We start from the raw sequence: 21,559 nt of genomic DNA, 5'->3' as shown, positions 1-21,559 counted from the left end.
AATGTTTCAAGGTGGTCCATTATCTGTTGTTGATGGCTGAAGCAAGGAAGAACACTTTGTCATGGCTTCTTAATGAAATTTTAAGTATCTACTGCTTCACTTTTAACTAGAGAATTGTGTTGGGATGCTAATCACAAGAGTTGTAATTTTGTGTTTCTGTCTCAGGTGAGGTATGGCTCCCATTCCCAGGTATTAACTTCACAAGTTCCCAAATTAGATTCCTACTAGTGAGAAAATATTTTTCATTCTATGAACAGCTCAAAAAAAGTGGCTTTTTGTGTGTGCTTGCTTTTGTTTTTGTTTTGTTGACTTTCATTACAAGGTTTCCATAGTATCTACACTTCCATAGATTGAATATGACAAAGTATAGGCTAATCAGAAGCAAATACTTTTTCTCTAGAAAGACATCTAACTTGAAAGACAGGCTCCTGTGACTCAGAACAGAAATCATCTTACTGTCAAATAAGACTTAAGTGACAAGACTATTTGTCACATTTATACAGTTAAAAAAGAATGAGCTTTGCTACTTTAGAGAAACTCACAGTTATGATGAATAGTAAAAAATGCATGTGTGTATATCTTGGGAGCCTAAATCCAGTTTTCAAAAGTGTTTTAGACAATGAGAGTCAACTGGATTGTGACAGCATAAGTCATTTTTAAAGGTAAGATTTAGACTTCTAAGTGTCTTGACTGATTCTTAATAGTTTAGCAGATATGCTTTTTCTCCAAAATCCTTGAACACAAAAATGATATAGTGAATTTTTTGTGTGTTATTATTTTCTAGGTGTGTGGTATTTAAATGCTGAAAAGGGAAAAAACATTCAACTTCATTTTCAGGTTTTTGATCTGGAAAATATTTATGATGTAGTTGAAATCAGAGACGGCAGAGGATCAAATTCCTTACTTTTGGGCAAGTAACAGCATTGGGGACTAAAATGATTGTAATCAAACAACTGGAGCAAACTGATGGATATAGTATGAAGGAAACTAATTATCTCTAATTTCATTCTATAATTCTTCACATATCTGGGTCTCAGAAATTAGGAGAAAAACTTGAAAAAGCATACTGTGACATCACATTTCCCAAATTTTTACACACACTCAGCTTTCTATGCAATCCAAATGAAATTAACTTCTCAATAAATAAGACTGCTCATGTGTGTGGACAAACAGAAGCACAACCTCTTAGACAAACCTTTTATTTCTATACTGATGTGTCAAATTTAGGGTTACGCTTTGGTCAATGCAGTCTGATGGTTAGGAGAATAATTGTATGTAGTAACAGTGTTTGCTTTTGAACCCAAATTTTTGAAACACGTAAGAACAAAAAAGCTTAAATGTATTTATGTTCTCTTGGAGAATAGCTGTTTATACAGGACAAGACCCGTTGCCAGATGTCTTCTCTACAACAAACCAGATGACAGTAATCTTCCTTACAGACAAGTCCACAACAAAAAAGGGATTTCTTGCAAACTTCACTACTGGCTACAATCTAGGTAAGAATATGAACCCACCTATTTAAGAGGTTATAACACTAGTCAAATACATTTGAGAAAAAAGTGGAGATTGGAAGGTGACTCTCAGTTCTTGATCAACAGAAATATGAAATGTTAATGAGAAAAAGCCTAGTAGTTACCCATCTATACTTTATGTTTTCTAGCATGAAAAGTTATGTTTTTGTTGCTTTAGTGTAACTGGACCGATGTCGGTATAAACTGCAACTCTGTGTGATACTATTTGAAAAATTGACTCAATTAAAGATGGACTATTCCCCCCCATGTGAAGGATCTGGGAAGAGATAGTCTTTTAAATATTTGGACAGCAGTGTTTCTGGTCCCAGCCTGTCCACTTCTGAAAGGTTCCTGTTTTTGTTGGGAACTTTAATTAGACTTGTCACTCATGTAATTAATTCAGCAATCAGGTCTCCAAAAAGATTAAAAATGGAGCCAAATGCTGAAGTATGTGGACGGACCAGCAATATGCTTACCAGGACAAATATTTACACCAACTCCAGGCCAAATTTTGATGTAATTAATTAAAGACTTTGTATTACTTCTGTGAAAGTCTGACAGCAGAAGAAAAAAAAAAAGAGAAATAAAAAGCGAGATGTATTCAGAGATGTGTGAAGTACCATTTATTTGCATGAACAGAAAGTCAACAAGTATCTAATACATTATTTTCCCAACTTCAAATATCATAAAGGGAAGTGTCTCCCAGCATGTTTAGCTAGCTGCAGCTTTTTTATAGGTTACTCTTATTATCGTTAGCAATAACAATAATAATAATTTTCTCAGTCTTTAAAAAAATCTTAACCATTGATTTATCTTTGTAAAATCAACTCCATTTAGTCCCATTTTGCAAGACTGAGACGTAGGTTTATACAGACGCAACCATTTTGCCGCTTCTTGTTCTGCCTTCTCTATATCATCTGCTCAGTCCAAGAACACTATGCATTTGGGTTTTTTTTAAGCCGGTTCAGCATCTTTGCTGAGCCAGCTTTGCACATATTTTGTTGCAAAATAAAAATTAAGCTTAGCAAAGCAGAGTTCTTAAAGTGGTCATTGCCAGTTCTCGTTAAATATATTAAAAAGGTTTCATTTGCAAAAGAATTATGCTTATTCATGATCTTTGCAGCCAAAGGGCAGAGACTAATAGCATTAGCATGCAGGCCCAAGGAGAAAAGGATAGATAGTAAATCAATTAATTTTACAAGAAAAGAAGATTTTTCTTTCTATTTTATTTTTCCATGAAATACTGAGTTTTTTTAAAAGAAAGTATAATTTGAAAAGATTTTTTTTTTTTCTTTTTGCAGTATGCAATAGAATAAAAAACCCATCTACATGAGAAATAGGTCCTATGTAAAATCTGGCATTAGTTATGGCTACTGTGTGCATGAAAATCTGGTTCAGGCCTTTTCATAAACCAGATTCTTTTGCTTCCATATTGGACAATAAGCCATACTGACGGATGAATGAATCATTTTGTATGAATATTAAAAATTCAGAAGCAAAGGAACTAGCTTGACTTAAATAAGACTTCTAGAAAATTAAATGTTTCAGCCAGTAAGTCCAGGAAACTAAAATAAAGTAAGTAAAGAATTTTCAATAGAATTTAAGTTTATGACTGTATATTTCCTGCGAATATAAAGAATGATACCATTAAAAATACACTTTGTCCATAGAAATCATTACATTTTTATATTTTCTCTCTATCTGATTTGTTACATAACTGATACTGAAGTAGCTTAATCCTACTGTGGTGAATGCTTTCCTCATTTATTTCTGTTGCTCTTGCCTCTTCCACCTTTCCTCCCAGACAGGTTTTAAAAGGAGACTCCTGGCTTCCAGTGTCTCTAGACTTTTATGTTTGACTTGACATAGTTATGGTCTTTAAACTTTTGTGAAAATGCTGGATATCTGGCACTCAAAATCATTAGTCACTTTTTGACAGCATTTGATTAGGATTTGACTTTTCTCATCCTTCCAAGGTTTAATATGTGTAACAGAAGAATGCTAGTAACGGAGCAATGCTAACTTTAGCAGAAACTACAATGTATAATACCATAGATTTTATTCTCATTTAGCTTCTATTTATCTGAAAATAATATTTGTTTGGAAAAGGGGAGGGGAGGGGAGAAAAGAGGGGGAAGGGAAGGGAAGGGAAGGGAAGGGAAGGGAAGGGAAGGGAAGGGAAGGGAAGGGAAGGGAAGGGAAGGGAAGGGAAGGGAAGGGAAGGGAAGGGAAGGGAAGGGAAGGGAAGGGAAGGGAAGGGAAGGGAAGGGAAAGTGAGAGGGAAGGGAAGGGAAAGTGAGAGGGAAGGGAAAAGGAAAAAGGGTTCCGCATACTGTGCATTCAATTTATCTTTCAGGTGAACTGTGTGATCTCTGGTAAACATCTACCTTCCTCATAATTATGGATTAATTTCATTTCCTGTTTTCTTTCAGGAGCTTGTGCAGCTGATGAACATCAGTGTGGTAGTGGGGAGTGTATACCCTTGCACAACCTTTGTGACAACATACCTCAGTGTGAAGATGGGTCTGATGAAGCAAAGTGCAGTAAGGTTTCCTTCATACAAAGAGAAGGAATGCATGAATATTTGGTGGGAATCACCTAGGAAAACAGCCACAAAACCACCGCTAGCATAAACTACTGCAGCCTTAGGCAGGCCATGCCAATTTACACAGCAGTATCTTGTTCAGTTTGTCAGGACCAAAAAAACAAAATCACTTTTCTAAGATAGTATATGTATGCTGGTGAAGATCTCTAGAAAAGGTAGGAAGCTCCTCTGTGTTTAAAACTGTGACTCCTTATAGTGGTCTTAAAATTAAATGAAAACTCATTACATGCTTTCCTTCTGTATCTATTTCGTATTCCCAAATTCTACCATTTTTTTTCTGTAATAATTTGAGTTTCACAGTAGTACTAATTCTGCAGTGCAGGGTAGAGAATAATGAGCGTGCTAACTATGGAAAAGAAAGGTTTCGTGGAGGCATTGCCACAGAGTGAAGGGATGGCACAGCTGCAAAAGCAGCGTTCATTGCTCATAGTTGATGTGCATGTTCCTACAACAAGGAGATCAACAGCTGCTCTTGCTTAGTCATCTAGTAAAATGGTTCTTTCCAAAAGGTAGGTGTCCAGTGTATGACTTCATTTCACAAAACATGGAAATAGCATTCTCTAAACAATAATTTAAATGTAAAATTGATGTTAAAATCATGTTGGGCCTAACACAGAAATTAAATTGCTGCTTCAAAACAACTGCTGTTCTGGCAATTTATTAGGGAGCACTAATGGAAGATTTGAAAGCGGACTTTTAAGCTCAGTACAATATCAACTTCCTTCGTTTTAAAGGGAACTGCTAGGGATTAGATATGTCCTTCTATGTGTGCTGACAGCTCCCATTGATTTCAATGTCTGTAACATGCATTTATATATAAATTAGTGTATATTAAAGTGTGTAGACATGTATATATGTCCAAAAGCACAGATTCACTCTTCGCATTAAGTATTTTGTTGCAAACATGTTCTTGTCTTAAAATGTGTAGAATAAAATTTACTTCAGCTTCTTCTTAAGCAAAGAGGACTTGAATGTTTTGTTTTGTTTTTTTTTCCAGCCATTGCTAAAGAAGATCTGAACAAGTTAGCCATCACCTACATTAACATGATGTACATTTTTGCCAAAGATTTATTTTGTTATAGATTGTCTATTACTTCATAACAAATTACCTCACATTAAAGAACTGGCAGAAATGTTTCCAAAAACCCATTTAATCCAAACATTGGCTGAATCTGTCTAAGCCTTAAAATAAAATGAAAATTCAATTATGCATCCTCACATGAGTCTTTTCAGTTTCCAAAAGTCTTGCTCATTTTCCTGAAACCAATTTCAATTTCTGATCAAAAGTGGCAATTTTAACTAGACAAACTGTCATTTTCAAATACTCCAAATTCTGAAACTTCCCAAGGACTGCAAAGAAAAGGCATAGGATATCTCTTCCTTTGCAGAATTCTAGAAATATATGACATTTGAATTAAGCAGTTGTTAAGTGCTCAATGACTCTCTTATTCCCTACCAACAATGTATTTGGAGAAGAACCTGGATCTGATGAGGAGAAAGGAAAAGGAAGTAGAAGAGAGAGGAGATGTCAAAAGTAGTTAGGAGAAATCTTGCAGTGCAAATAATTCTGAGATTTTTCAAGACTGCTTGAAAATTTCTCATGATCGAGGTTTACCATTAATTAATCACTGTATATCACTTCTTTCATTCACATGCTCCGGGTGCCAAAGAGGTATTCCTAAAATTCTAATACTTTTTCTACTATAGTGGGTATGTTTTACTTTTTTTGTGGAAATATTTTGGTGGAAAATGATTTTCTGAACAACTAAGATTAAAAAAAAATATAAAAAATTGGCAAACAGTAAGTTTCAAACACATCATGTGTTTTTTCCTACTTCATGCTGGCAACAACTGTCATCTGTCTGCAATGCAGCTGTAGGTCCTGAAACATATGTGGGATTCTGTTGACCTTCTTGTACCTTATGGTCCAACTTCCTTAGTCATTACATCAATAGCATAAGATTTTTCACCAAATACCTAATCAGTTTCTGAATTTTTGTTCTGAATATTTCAGTTTGGGAAACATTTTAACAGAAAGATTGGTTTTCAGGGAGCTTTTATTTTTTATATGTGTATGTTTTAACTAAAGCTGCAAACAGTGGAAATTCTTGTAGCAATTGGAAATGGAGAATCCAATTTTTTTGTCATCTCTTGTTTTAACCTTATTTCCAATCAGTGTTACTGAGCATCAGATAGCTAAAGCTTCACACAGCATCTGGAAATTACATAATCCTGGCTAAGAAAAAAGACTGGTTAGAGTCAATGGAAAATGTTGTTTTTATTGTCTATTCATGAGACATTTGCAAAATACAGTGTATGAAATTCTCCTGTGACAAAAATATAGAAGGAGATAACAATAATATTTCCTTCCTGTGGGAACACAACATCTGGAGTTACTGGGCTTATTACCACTGTAATGTATTTTAACTTTTTGTTTGGTTTGGTTTTGTCATTCTTTTTTGACAATAATAAATCTGTTTATGTTACATTTCTGATTGTTTGGAGTGGTGGGGAGGATGGTTTACCACCTATCTAAAGTGCTTCTGTCCATTTTAATCTACAGTGAGATTGCTTAATGGTTCTCTATACACTGAAGGGCTGGTACAGGCCAGGATTGGGAAGACATGGTACCTGGCATGTGCAGATGATTGGAATGAAAATATTTCAGACAGTGTTTGCCAGATGCTGGGTTTAGGGTGAGTGAAAAATATTTATTGTCCTTGTAACTTGTTTGCAGGTTTGTTGAGTCTATTTATTGATGTTTTCCTCATCATTTTACTGCTGTCTTTACCATCCAAAAAAGGCAAAAGTATTATTCTGTGGCAAGTGAAGTGCTTGATATGCCAACAAATTTGTAAGTGTTGCAAGCCCTGTTTTAATGGCACCCATTGCAGGACTGATGACTCTGAATAAAGTGGCCCAAGTGTAAAGCTGGAGCAAACAGCTGCCTTGGATGCTCTGCTATCATACTAATGTTCATTTCAAGTCAATTCAAGACGATCACTCAGGTATTCTGCTGTTGGGCTTCCGATGCATTTCATACCTATCATTAGACCTGAGCTGTTGGGAAGGGAAACTGTTTCTCTTGAGGAATACTTAGAAGGGGAGAGGGGAGGGAAGCATATGACTTATAAAATAGATTTGGCTTCAGTCACTGTTCAGCAGAATTTCCAGGGAAAAGGTGGGGACGGCTGAGTGATGAAGTGTGGTTTTCAATCTATGGTAAAATTTGTGGCTGAAATTCTGGCATTACTTACACTGTGTGCAACTTCATTGCCATCAACTGGATAATAAATGGCTTTCCTACAGTGCTGAGGTTTTAAGGGAATGCCCCTCATTCAATTAATAATCAAATTAAATTCCAAGCTTGCAATTCATTATGTTTGTCTCTGACCAAAGCAGGATATCTGCAAATGCCCTTCTGATAAATTAATTCTAGAATAACAGAGTTAGTAGGACTTAGAAGAATATCCAAATGTTATTTGAAAATACTTTTAACTGTTGGATGAATGTGTGGTGGTTTGTTTTTTTACTTTTCTCCCTTTGGGTAGGTACTGTATTTACATAAGTATCAGATAGCTGCATGCACAAATCCTGATTGTAATTTATGTATGTAGTTATCTCATTTACTCATGCATATAAGAACATATAAACTATGACTAAATGTTTTTCTAGTCCAACACCTTATCCTTTACAGTGGCAAATAGACTTCTTCCTCTTTCTCCTGCTCCCCCTTCTCTTTTGTCTTTATAACTTTTGGACACTAGTCATTTTGTGGTCTGTTGATTTAATTTACATTTTATATTTTATAGACTTCAGTGAACTTTGTCTACCATGGTACTTTCTGTTACCTTTTAAAAATAACTTACAGTTTTGTCTCCATAACTTTCTGTGGCAATATGTTTCACTTTTTTTCTATAAACTAGTCGGATAATACTTACTAAATGAATTTCTATTAAATTCCCCAATTAGTTCTTTTTAATTCCATTTCTCAGTTTATTACATATTTTTAAACATAAATTTCATCACATTCTTGTATCCGGGGTGTTACTGTTATTACTGATCCTACAGAATAGGATAAAGTTCTCATACATACATATATATATAACTCCTGTAAGCATCATGCTATTTCTGTCTTTCATGAATCCCCCTGTAGTAGCATTTTTGTTAATAAGTGGCACCATATTTGTTACTAAATGGATGTTTGTAATAACAGGTCTTGAGTCAGATATAGCTCATGCTTCTATACTGAATCATGCTTTGCCAAATAAGAAATGTATTTAAAATAAAAAAATAACAGGGAAAAGAATTGTAGCTATCAGACAATTGCACTTCTATCCTTACTCTGAATATTTTTTTGAGCATGGTATAACATTATCTGAATCTTCCCCAACATTTGCTACTGCTTATTGTTACTGAGCACATCTGAGATAGGCTTAGAGACTGAAATCATAGTGATCCACAGAGTATTTAGGTACATGAGGACCAATAATATCTGAGGAACTTACTGCACAGGTATCTCTGTACTTCTGTGTGTAAGAAACTTCTAAGAAAATTCTCTAATTTTCTGTAAGTTTTGCCTAGTGGCCACGCTGAATTGAATGAGGGTTACTTTATACCTAGGTTAGCCTCTTAAAGGCCATTTTTGTCACAATCTGCAAGATCTCTAAAAGACCATTTTCATTAACAGAAGTAAAATAGCTGTGATGCTGCATTTTTGGACCTGCAAAACAAATTATATTCTTGTTGCTAAACTGAATATCTCCAAAAAAGTGTATTATTTCTTATGCTTACAGAAATGCTTAACCCACATCTTTTGCCATTAAGGTAATTAAAAGAGTAGCAGATTGATTTTTGTGCTCGCTTATAAAGCTTAGATATTTCCAGTTGCACTCCAGAGCACTAAAAAACCAAACAAAATTATCAAAGGTTTTTCTCAAGAAAAGGCTTAGATTTTATTTCAAAAAGCTGGGGAAGATTAATAAAGCCCCTGTGGTTACAGAGATGCTCGGAGAAGTTCCAAACTGTAATCCAGAAATTTCAATGTTCATAAAAAAAATATGGATGCAGAAAAGTGGGAAATAACTTGCTGAGTCTTTGCTGAAAAAGACCAAGAAAGATGATGAGGTGAGATGAGAGACCTTCACAAGTATGGAAGCTTTCACTTGCAAGGTTGATAGTGTTTACGCTTTACAGAGGCTGTTACAGTAATCTAGTGAAAGACACATGAACTGAATTGAAGTTTCCTGGCATAACATGCCATGGAAATTGTAAGCCAGTAATATTCATAAATGTATATACTCTCAGCTTTTTCTGGTAGCACATTTATTTTTTACATTGGTAAAAGCTCCTGCTCACTAACTTTCTCAAGAAACAACTTCACAACTTATTGTAGCTGAGTGATTATACTGGTCTCAGTGAAGTTCCTCACAGAATTTGACTCTGCGTACCTGGATTGGCACTTCACTATTCTCCTGGACCATCAAGAAGGCTAAATCAGGGTTCTGGGGGAATCTCTGAAGTTCATATTAGTATTCGGGTGGTTTATATTGCAAAAAGGCTGTACACATGGCTGTACATATATCTAGAGAGAGGATTAAGTGGGCTTTGTCATTTCCAGATTGAGAAATGATGCAGTAATGACTTTTTCAGTAGGATGCATCATACAGCTCTCCCAGGGGCACAGCAGGGCTATCGAACAACTTCTTTATCTCATGCCTACCCTTACTTCCCATACACAGTAGATTTGCAGGCAGATTCTAGTCTTCATACTTCCCAGGAAAATTAGATTTAACGTACTTGCAGAGATGGTACTTCCTTGATACACAGGTACTCCCTGTGTATTAAACCTGCACAAATGGTTCTCTTCTTTCTCCTGAGATATGTATGTCTAAAGGGTCAGATGGAAGTAGGCTGTCACACGCCCCCAAAATGAGTTACTCTGACCACAGCTATCCTTTTTGCCCGTGCTTCCTCAAGTGAAAGAAAACATGTTTCCTGGGTGTCTGTTCCAAGCTGATCATATGCAGTATCACAAAGTATATAATACAGAAGGCATTATAAAGTAAATCTGGATAGGGGTTGTAAACATCAAAACAACTTATCTCACTAGTAATACACGGAATTCTGGGTGTACAAAAGCCCATTGTTACCAAAAAAAACCCAAAAGCAAAACAAAAACCAACAAAACAAAACCCAACAAAACAAAAAACAAACAAACAACAAACAAAAAACCCAAAACAAAACAAAAAACCCCCCAAAAATGTGAGTTGAACCATCCTGTACAATAGCAGACAACCTTGACTTATTCCACAAACAGTTACTTTGATTTCAACAGATTTATTAGGTGAAACTTATCTTCCCATCAGATTCTTCATGACATAAAATATAGCTTCATTTATTCTCTAGACTCAGAGGTATAGTATCAATGTAATTACCCCCCTCAAAAAAGCAAAACTGTGTTCTTCCAAGGTTCGGCTCTTATAATAATGTTCCAGTTTGCATGCTGTTTTACTTCCATATATGTAAGAACTAGTACTGCAAACCCTTCATTGTGACACCAAAAATCAGAAATTGATAATTTACCACTATTAATGTAATTAATTTATTTCTCTTTCAATATCATTGTAGCATTGGAAGTCTTAGAATCAGATGTAAGAGTGAAATTTGCATTTTAATCTGTGTGATTTTCAAGCTTCAAAAATATCCTGATAGATAGTAATTATTTTAGGAAAAAATATTATGCAGTTTATTCCACCAGCATAATCATGTCCCAAACATTCCTCCACTGGTGGAACAGGATAAATAGATAAAAATACACATGTGTATCTTTTCCTTCCAGGAATGCAAATATGTCATCAACTGTATTATTCACTGGAGATGGCCCATTTGTCCACATCAGCAAAGCAGCTAACGACAGCCTAATATTTCTAAAAAGGTGGGCAGACTGAATTTTCTTCCTCATACAAAGTGTAACTTAAAGTTTGGTGGTGATCATCTTCACATTAATTTCTAACTCAAGTTTATCTGATGGGTAACATGATTCAGTATGAGTTCTGGACTATTATTGCTTCTAGGTTTTATTCTCTGTCTATAGTTGATTTCTGTGTTACATTGGGAAACTCATCCCTCTTCCATTCTTGTCCATCTATTGTAAATTTAAAAGGATGAAGATGCTTGCTACATTTTTAGCTAGCATTCAGTACAATCATAAGTGAAGTCTTTATACATTTAGTTTGGCAATGATAAATGCTGCTATTTTTACAAAATATTTTTTATCTAGACATCTCTACAGTACGAATATACAACATAGCAGAAGAAATAAAATGGAGTGCCATTCATCCATGGTTATATAGTAGTTATCACACTAGGTACTCTCTGTAATCAACAGAGAAAAATAAGCACTCCAAATTGGATCTATCAAGGCATCTCTTGAAATACCATGAGTCACACTTTGTAATCCACTGATACTATTGATTGTGAAAGTAAGCAATCCACAGACAGGTATGCTTATACAAATTAGTTCCACTCAAAAATGACCTCTGGATTTGTCTTCACATTTCAAACGGAATAATTGGATTAGACGATTCTCAGAATATTTTTTATTATATTCCGACATTTCTCAGTCCAAATAACGGCTGGAGTGATTCTAAAGGGTCCTACAAACTGGTATAATTTCTTGTAGATTAAATTAAAACATACTATTAACACAGGATTATATTCTCAGGAAATGCTGGGATTTACAGTACACCTCCAAAAGGAGAAAGGCTTGACATCTTCAATTACTGTCTTTTTGCTTGTAAGAGAGCTTATTATACACATTTTCCTGGAATTCTACCAAAGCACTGAGGCAGAAAATTACTGTCTAACTGCTAAAATGCTGAAACCATGTTGAGAATGGCAAGAGCCCATGGTCTTTTAGGTTTCCTTTAGAAACATACCACATAGTAACAAAGCAGGAGAGAATTCTTAATTTGCTATGCTGTATTTTATTTCCAGCAAAAAAAGAAATTAAAAAAGATACATTTTCTGTTCTAAGTATACTCTGTTAATCCCAAACATTTATCCCTCTCACTTGTGGTTAAAGTACCTTTAACTAATGGAATATCATTGCAAGCAATTTTTCTTTCTTTCTTGACTGGATGTCTAAACCAGCACTGTCACAAGAGATCTTAAAGAGCAGTAATGAATTAAAGATGTCTTCTCTTAATATCTATTAAACACTAAAAAGTGATTAATGTATGGGGAAATGGAATAAGTTCATTCATCTTAGTTGTATTTCTGTTGCAGAAATAGGTATCTTCTACCATGTTTCATCTTGACAGCTGATACAAATCATTTTACAGGATGACACCATTACAGATTCACACAGTTTTTTTGTACATATAATCGATGATAAAAAGGTGACACAGATTTGATAATTTAAAAAAAAAAAAATCTTTAACTGGTAATCAAATTATAAAATGTATTTCTCACACTCTCTTGTATCTTTATTCAAGTGTAACTACCATTGAAGCAAAGAGGGCACATATAATACTACTTGAAAGCTGTGGTGGTGGAGGTAGTAAAACTGTTCTCTGATGCCTTTAGGTAATGTATTTCTTGGCAGGATAGCTTTGTGACAGGGCAAAATCCCGCCTTGAAGATATATGTCAGCAGATTCCACAGGTATAATTGCTTTTGCCAGTATTAAGTGAAAATCATACTCACAAATGTCCCAGCTACTCCAGATTTCTGCCCAGCATGCTGCTTTGCAGATGACACTCAGAGAGGCACATAGATGGGTACATGCAATGCCTCTGTTGCGTTTTGGATTCTCCTGTGCTGACCAAGAGGCAGCTGAGGACTGGTGGCTTAAAGTGCAGGCAAGGAAGTGGTTTTCATACTGTGAGGTAGCTTCAGAAAGCAGAAGAAGCAGAGGCCCATTAAATAATTTTTACTGAAGTGATCAGTAGGTACGAGTGGTGGGACAAAGACCTTCATTTCATGTGACTGCCTGCTTCAACATAAAAAACAGGGAAAAAACTGACATGTTGAATGTTAGTTTGGCTAGTTTAGGCATCTACCTAAGAGAAAAGCACAGGATCGGCTACCATGCAGTACCACTGACTACCATTTTAAAGCCTATGGAGGGAGCTTGGTCTATGGTAGTTGCTACGAAGTTTTTGCAGAAGATGGTATTGATTTCCTGTGGGTTTATGCTTTTCTAATTGTCCTACTTAACATTTGTCTCACTACCAAGGGACTCCCTTATGAAGTCAATACAGATTTAAACACAAATTACAGAATTTGTTTTCCATTTTTAAAATACAGCTTTAAAATTATGCATCTATCTTGAAGTGGAAAATGGCTATATGAGACTTCAGGACTAGAGGCGTATCTCTTTATTACACCCTCTGTGGTGAAGATTTAACTTGGGAGATGGGGGATGGTTACACTTCCCACTTGCCCTTCTTGTACCACTATGCCAAAATGCTGGGTCACGTCATGCGTTATTATATCAAATTTTAGAGCAAATATAGTGAGGGATACGTAATACCAGATCATGTTTAAAGTATCCTTCATTTTTCTATTCAAAAATGATGTGGGAAAACACTGTAAATAAGCTGTTGGCAGACTTTTTCTTTCTCTATTTCTGTATGTATCAGCTTTAAAATACAAGCACACACACTGTCCCAAGTGTTCAGATTCATTACAGGCTATGACGACAATCTTAAACATTCTGGGTATCAGAAATGCTTGTGTAGTTTTGATCTCTGGGCTTGGGCTTTTCATGCTCTTGCTTTATATCTCTGCTAAGTGATTTCTAAGCCTGTACCTGCAACTATATATTTTACAGTGCATTATAATATTAGTAAAAAGATAGAGTGGTAACAAACTAACCTCTTAAATTCTTTGGTCACACTGATCTCTAGTGGTAAAGTATTGAAAACATCTCAAAAGGTATAAAAAATACAATATGCAGGTACAATTTTATTTGGAATCTGTCACAGACAGATGACTTGTTTCCCTGAAACATGAGGGGAGTCTACTTGTAGTTTCATAACATACACCAATTAAGTGTCCACTGAAAAGAAATATGTACATTTAATATCATGTATAATATCATGTGCTATATTTGTAATTAAAATATAGTTAAAACACAGACAAAATATTATATTTAACAGTGATACTAATAAACTAATGTACTTATGTATGTAAGTATATATATGCTTATATACATGTATGCATATGTATGTATGTGTATTTGACAGTCATTTTGTGTTACTCGGTGTGCAGACACGTGATTTAATTGCAATTTCATTCTAGAGAACACTGTTTGAACAACCTGGTGGTTCATTTGCAATGTAACATTAAACGTAAGTACACATACCCTGGGAATATGTCACACAGAAATCAAAATGTTTACTCCATAAAGCCTAATGTTTAAAGTTTGAAGTGGAAGGTTAGGGAATGGACTATAAGAGCTATTCTTGTAATGATATAAACACAAGAAAATTTGCAGTCTTCACTTGTTTTCAGAAAGAACACAAGTTGTAAAGTTGCATCTTGATTTTGGCTATAAAACACCAAACTTGTTTCACAGTAGTGGTATTTTCAAATAACAGTTCCAATACTACAAAGCCTATTTTTCCAAGACTATTAGCTAGAGTAACAAACAATGCTATATGCCCCTAAAATATAGATATTTGTTTTTTAATTTTTAAAAGGTTGTTTGTGTGGTGGAGTTTGTTTTATTATTATTAGTAGTAGTCATTCATCTATTTATTTATTTATTTATTTATTTATTTATTTATTTATTTAAGCTTGTGGAAAACATCTGATAACACAGAACAATCAAACAAGGATTGTAGGTGGAAGTGATGCCAGAAGAGAGGCTTGGCCTTGGATAGTTTCACTTCACTTTAATTCCAGACCTGTTTGTGGAGCTTCCCTTGTCAGTGATGGATGGCTGGTGACGGCAGCACACTGTGTATATGGGTAATGTTCTCTGCACTCAGAGCCTAATGCATCCTGATACCCCCACAACATGCAAGTACCCAAATGGTGGATAGTTATCAGGAAAGCTGGGTTGAAGTGTGACCTGAGCCATCGATCAGTCCTGTGTAGAGCAAAACACACTTTCAAAGGACTTTACTGAAATCACTAGGGAGCATCACTTTATAGAGTATTTCTAGATGTTTGCTTTAGAATATAAAATTAATATAAATCGACAAGTGCTTCTTCTGACTCCAGGGCATCATTCCAGCTAGCTGAGATGGCCATATGACATCCATGTCATGTCTTGTGGTTTTGATTTTAATGATGATGAAACTTGGTTTTTTTGCACTTGGTTTATGTGCAGGTTCACTAAGGAACCATCAGATTATAAATAATTTGTGAGACTGATATAAAAACATTAACAACTAGCTTACTGTTTAATTACTGTGTTTTGAATCACTTAGTGGGCGCAGTTAAAGGCTCTTCTGGTAAACTCTCAGTCTTTACTCTAAAGCAGAGAATCATGGAAACTAAGCAGCATTTTCTGAACAACAAAGAATTGCTCTTTAAATATATGGTATTAACAGTGAACATTTACACTTAATCCATAAGTAATGTGGGCCTCCAGTAATTAGCTGAATCTCTGCCTGTTGTATACAGGATGACATCATACCTCATGAAGGTAAACCCAGTGTTGCATGTTCCTCCTGTATATTATCATAGATTGATCAAGATTTACTGCGCATCAGTGGAATGAATCTCGATTTATGTGCATTCATTAGGCAATATTGAATATTCTCTACATGGTGTTATTTGTGCCATTCAAAGAAGTGATGCATATTTAAATATTTTCTAAGGTTTGATTCCATAACACCTGTAATAAAAACTAGTGCTGTAGAAGACACCTAGACACTGGAATGGCAAAAAAAAGAGACAAACATTAATATTCAGATTTACAGTAGAGCTTTCATTATAAATAGCTAAGTAGTAAGGCAGTGGAGACTCTGCCAATACATTAATGCTGCCTCATTGCATGATAGAAGCTATATTCTACACAAAGACATTGAAATGAGAAGGATCAAGCCCTCTTAGTTTTTGTACAGTAAATCCACACCTGTCCTCGGTACTTTTCACTTAAATCACTTTTCTATTTTTACTTAAATCTCATTTTATCATCTTGACTTTGCTGTAATTTTCCTAAGCAGGAACTTTCCATTTCACACCTTAATTCTGAACATTTAACTTCAATGCTCCAGGTTTAGAACATGATAACTTCTTGATGTCAAACCAAAAGATCAGCAGAAACCAATTCAATACTGCAATTAGGCTGAATTCATATTTTTGAAATTACAGTCTGGTTGATTAAAAAATAGCAAATAATTGAGTTTTTTAACTTAAATACAGCCTGAAACCAGCACACATAGCTCAGCAAAAAATGCAGATTATGTCATATTTTGGCTTAGCATCTATTTTTCAATTTAGATTTAAAAATTAAGAGACCAGTGTTCTGAATCTATGAGCTGCAGCATCTTCAACAACATTTTGGACCAATTATTCTTTGGATATTCCATAATAATTTTCTAACTGTGACTGATATTAATCACCAGCAGTATTCTTCACAGTGTTTAAAAAGCTCTAGTAATTTAATTAATGTATTTTCGTCCTCTGCACTACTGTCTGATTAATTCTTTATAAATAATGCATTGTAAGCATAACCTAAAAAAAAATCAACCACATAGTTCTACAGTGTGGATGTTTAAGATAGTATTACTATGATGAAATTGGAAGCATATCTGCTACATTCTGTTTATTTTGACAAAATGTGCAAATGCTATGAATTACCATGAAGTTAAAGATTTGTATTTTGCCTAATATATTTTTTTAAAACCTTAATTAATCATTCATAATTTTGAATATTCCTTGCAACTTCCAGGAGGCAAATAAAACCATCTCAATGGAAAGCAGTTCTTGGCTTGTATGACCAATTAGATATGACACAAGCTTCAACAGTAGTTCGAAACATTGATCAAATAGTTATAAATCCTCATTACATGAAGCATACAAAAGATAGTGATATTGCTCTCATGCACCTTCAAGATAAAGTGCAATATACAGGTGAGTTGTTATTTTCTCAAGAACAGGTTTGTTCTATTATGCAAGACTCTAACTGTGCTAAGCACATCAGAGTGATGGGGTGGTTGTACATTTTTTACAACCTAATCATTCTGGAGTCAGTCCAGTACTTCTTGGATATCTTGCCCCAAAAATGGGTTTGCATTAATTAACATTTTCTTACATAGCTTCATAAAAACCTGAATACAGGGAAGAGGTTGAAATTGATTCCTTGTTTCTCATTCACAGATTACATACAACCTATTTGTTTACCAGAAAAAAATCAACAGTTTTTACCAGGAATTAATTGCTCCATTGCTGGCTGGGGTACTCTTACCCAAGGAGGTGGGTTGTCTGCTTAGAAAATTAGGACCGTCATAACACTGTGAGGCAAAGCTTGCTCCTGATGCCGCAGGGGTTGCTGAGGTGAAATAGTTTAGAGACATAGTGCTCCATATGAAAATTTGGGAAGTATCCCCCTCCACTGTTGCTTCTCTAAAACAAAGTAATAGACTTATATTTATTAGGAAAAGTATATATCTAAGATCATTGAACTGTGAAAAAAATCTCATTACATCCTCTTAGAAGTTATGATGACTAATTTTCTCAATATGAATATGTGCATCTTATTTGTAGATATTGTGTGGGGGAAGAGGCAGGTTAGTCTTTCTGACAATGTGCAAATGATTTTCCCCAGAAATCAGGAATACTGACTGTAACATGAAATGTATGTTCTGTTTGCATATCCCATGCTACAAATTTGGAGTCGCTGTGAAATAATAAACATGACATTTCACTTTCACAGTTGCTTGTAAGCATTTGCTTCTACATTTTCAGAATAAAACTGTGTTTAAAATTTTGGGTAGGAATTAGTAACAGAATTTTTAATAAAAATTTGAACTAATAAAAGCTACACAATCAATAGTGAGGAAACATTGAACAATCCAAACTCCTAAGCCCTTAATTATCCCTTCTATCTGCCCGCAGTGAGTTCATAGTCATGGATTTTAGTAATCTGGAATTAATTATAGCCAAATTCAGTGCCATTACACAAATGAAAGACAGGACTCAGTTAACGAGCACTGTTTAATCAGTGATTGTGTTACAGGGCCTGAATGATGCAGCAGCAAGGCCAGGCTTCCTGCTGCTCATTCCAGCGTGCTGGAATGGGAACAAAACCATCCATAATCTGAGTGGGATGTACATACTTATTACAGTGGGTAGACATGCTTTGTATTTTCATCAGGTCCCACTTCAAATGTATTGCAAGAAGCAGAAGTCTCTCTCATTTCAAATGAAAAATGCCAACAATTGATGCCAGAATATAATATCACTGAGAATATGATATGTGCGGGACACGACGCAGGAGGAGTAGATTCCTGTCAGGTAAAAAAATACAAGTGACTCATTTCTACTGCTAGCATACACTACATCTAATTACTGAATAAAATGCTCCCTGATTATCCAGTCATTAAAAACAGGAAAATCACTGTCCATTAATGTAATTTCTACTCACAGTATTTTGCCCATTTAATACTTTTTCAGGATACAAGTTGAAAAGATAAAAATCTACTTTGTATTATCTTGACATGAACAGCCATGGAGGAAGATAAATATGAGGACTGACAATTAATTTTGTGTACTAAAGTTTGAATAATTATGGCTGAGTAATTCCACGAAGGAAAGAGGGACATGCTTAGGGAAAAACAGAGTACAGAGAAATAAATATCAAATAGACTGAAGTCTCAGAAATGCTTCATGCAGGGAAAGTGAGAGAGCAATGATGCTTTTCCCCAGAATCCATAGACTCTGGAGACCTTTTGTAAGTGAATGCTACAGTATTTTGGAGAGTCTGCCTTTATGCACTGATCTCATATGCTGCTTACTCAGGATCTAGTTTTTATCCATTCCAGCTCTGCTTATAACATGATACTTCTCTTTGAGAATGTAGTCAGAGTTGGCTGTCACATAGTATTTCTTCCAGCAATATGGAGTCTATGGCACAGAGGCTGGCTGGTTGTCCTCAAGTCTGGCGAGGAGCACCCTTAACATAATTGCTCTTGCTTTGCCCTCACAACCTAAACCTTCATCAGGTGCAATGACATTGGCTAGTTTAGTCTAGAAGGAGGAGTGTATGCAAGCCTAATTTCACTTGCCATTCCTTCTGCCTCTGTGGCTTTCCTTTTTCCTTTTTGTCTTCTGGACCTCATACTGAAAAAAAGCAGTGTACCACCATAGGCTGATATAGAGTACAAGTGACCAGCGTTGTGATCAATGACCATTCAACCATGAGCAAAGATGAACAAGTGAGTCCTGACTGTGCTTCAGCCTTTAGGCTGCTGTCACAGCCTTTGAACTTTTGCCAATGCCCTAGAGTTATGGGCAGAAGTATTTTAATAGCCCAGTCCTTGCAGAACTCCCATGTAAAGCTCCATTCACAAGACCAGGAGAATATAAAAATACTACGGGTTCAACTAACTTAAGAGACAACGAAAATAGTCATTGTCTTTTTTCTCATCAAAACAAGACACTCATGGCTGACTCATGCCACACTCAGGCTGTGGGCCGAATCAAATTTAGTCTCCCACACTATTGCAATGCTACATCTGCTGAACTATTGAGAAGGAGGTGTGAGAAAAGGACACCTCTTCTGACAATCTTGCCATTTTTTTCTCTAAATTTGAAATTGCAGAAACTCTAGGGTGACTGAAAATAGAACTGCATTTTGGTTGAATAGATTTGACTAAAATGTAATTCCTACATATTTACCCAGGCTTTGTGAAAGATGAAGGGCTAAATGTAAAGTTAATATGCAAAAAAAAATTTTTAAACCCAATCCTGTATTGAAAGACTGATAAGAGCTTAAGATCACATCCTTTAAAACAAACAAACAAAACCCCCAAACCAAACAAACAACTAAAAAAATGGAAATGGACTATCTCAAGATTTTTTCCACATGTAAGAATTCATATTGATCTCACTTCAGTGCCCAAGACATACAGGGATACAATTTCTGCAATAAAAGATAAACATAAACAAAACATCATAAACAGGCTCTGCTTCAGAGTTGACACTGTTCACTTTTAACTTTTGAATTTCATGTTGCAGGGAGATTCAGGTGGCCCTCTAACATTTGAAGATGGTAACAAGTGGGTTTTGATTGGTGTAACATCATTTGGCTATGGGTGTGCCCTTCCCAAACGACCAGGAGTATATGTTCGAGTCACCATGTTTGTGGACTGGATCGGAAAAATAATCTATTAGTTTGATATTTTTTAAATGATAGAAATAAAATTTAAAGGTGGAAAGTAAGCTATTGTATAATGATGTAAACCAGACTGGCTCACAGTTAGATAAATTGAATCAATATTTAAATTTGGGGGAGCAAACTCCATTACCAATTGAGAGCAATATTTCAAAACAGATGCTGTGGTTTTCTTAATAAATGGTTTTATCATTTTACTTTTTTCTTTTATATGAGACCATGGTGAAACAGTTTCTTTGAATACCACTGTATTAAATGAATAGCTTTACAAAGCATAGGCAATAAAAAAACATTGCAAACTGCAAATGCTTTGTTGAAAAATGGTCTAAATTATTAATTTCAGGCCAAATGTTAAATGTTTTTATGTTTTTACATTGTATTTTTCAATGTGCATTTTCATTTCAATGCATAATCAACTCTTCTCAGTAATCTCACCACATATCAAAATGAAGGTATGGGTTGTCTGTTTAAACTGGGCTCATGGGAGTTCTGTCTTGTCTATTACAAAAAGCTCTAGAATAAGGTTTATGGATTGTGCATAAAGGCTGATCATGTATTATGCTGCTTTCTAATGAATAAACTGAATGTAAGCCAAAAGTTCTCTTGTGTGTAATTCATTGGAAATTAATACAGTTAAGTAAAGATTGAATATAGCTTTTTAGTTTTCTTTTTAGGGTAGTATTTTGGCAATTATTCAAACAATTATAGGTATGTGCTTGTCTACACCCAAACACAGACTCGCAAAACTGCAACTTCCTTTCATAAAAAGTAATGTTTTTAAAAAACCTCTGACAATAATGAGTATCAGCTGTTCCTAGTGAATAAAGAGTAATAGGGTTCTATTTGATATAATACATACTTTTTCTGCACTGGTGACTTTTAATACTGATTTTGTGCTTTGTATAAAACTATGATGACAGCCAGTTACAGCATTCTAAAAGGGAAATAATATGAAGAAAAAAATGCGTGTGTGGGGTTTTTTTGTTTGTTTGTTTTCAAATTTTCTTGAGCTCTTTTCTAAATAAGTTTCTCTTAAAATATAATTATCTGCTTTTTGAAATGCCTTAAATTCAATGGTGTCTTCTC

The 21,559-nt window shown here is 35.0% G+C and overlaps 1 protein-coding gene across 1 annotated transcript in view; it reads left to right on the top strand.

The window, feature by feature from the left end:
• Nucleotides 1-20,472, top strand: part of TMPRSS15 (transmembrane serine protease 15) — a gene marked incomplete at both ends in the record, with an annotated part of 57,717 nt that extends 37,245 nt beyond the window's left edge. The window contains 11 exons of the mRNA XM_082042952.1: nucleotides 785-910; nucleotides 1,365-1,496; nucleotides 3,944-4,054; nucleotides 6,680-6,812; nucleotides 10,958-11,053; nucleotides 14,425-14,474; nucleotides 14,922-15,096; nucleotides 17,030-17,211; nucleotides 17,458-17,553; nucleotides 18,455-18,594; nucleotides 20,317-20,472. Coding sequence (XP_081899078.1) covers nucleotides 785-910; nucleotides 1,365-1,496; nucleotides 3,944-4,054; nucleotides 6,680-6,812; nucleotides 10,958-11,053; nucleotides 14,425-14,474; nucleotides 14,922-15,096; nucleotides 17,030-17,211; nucleotides 17,458-17,553; nucleotides 18,455-18,594; nucleotides 20,317-20,472 — 1,397 coding nt within the window. The remainder of the gene's footprint in view (nucleotides 1-784; nucleotides 911-1,364; nucleotides 1,497-3,943; nucleotides 4,055-6,679; nucleotides 6,813-10,957; nucleotides 11,054-14,424; nucleotides 14,475-14,921; nucleotides 15,097-17,029; nucleotides 17,212-17,457; nucleotides 17,554-18,454; nucleotides 18,595-20,316) is intronic.
• Nucleotides 20,473-21,559: the final 1,087 nt, after the last annotated feature.

Source organism: Streptopelia decaocto, assembly GCF_964273445.1.
Source record: "Streptopelia decaocto genome assembly, chromosome: 1".
Lineage (NCBI taxonomy): Eukaryota > Metazoa > Chordata > Aves > Columbiformes > Columbidae > Streptopelia > Streptopelia decaocto.
Note: the sequence above shows the minus strand (reverse complement) of the source record. Positions and strands in the feature narration are given on the sequence as shown.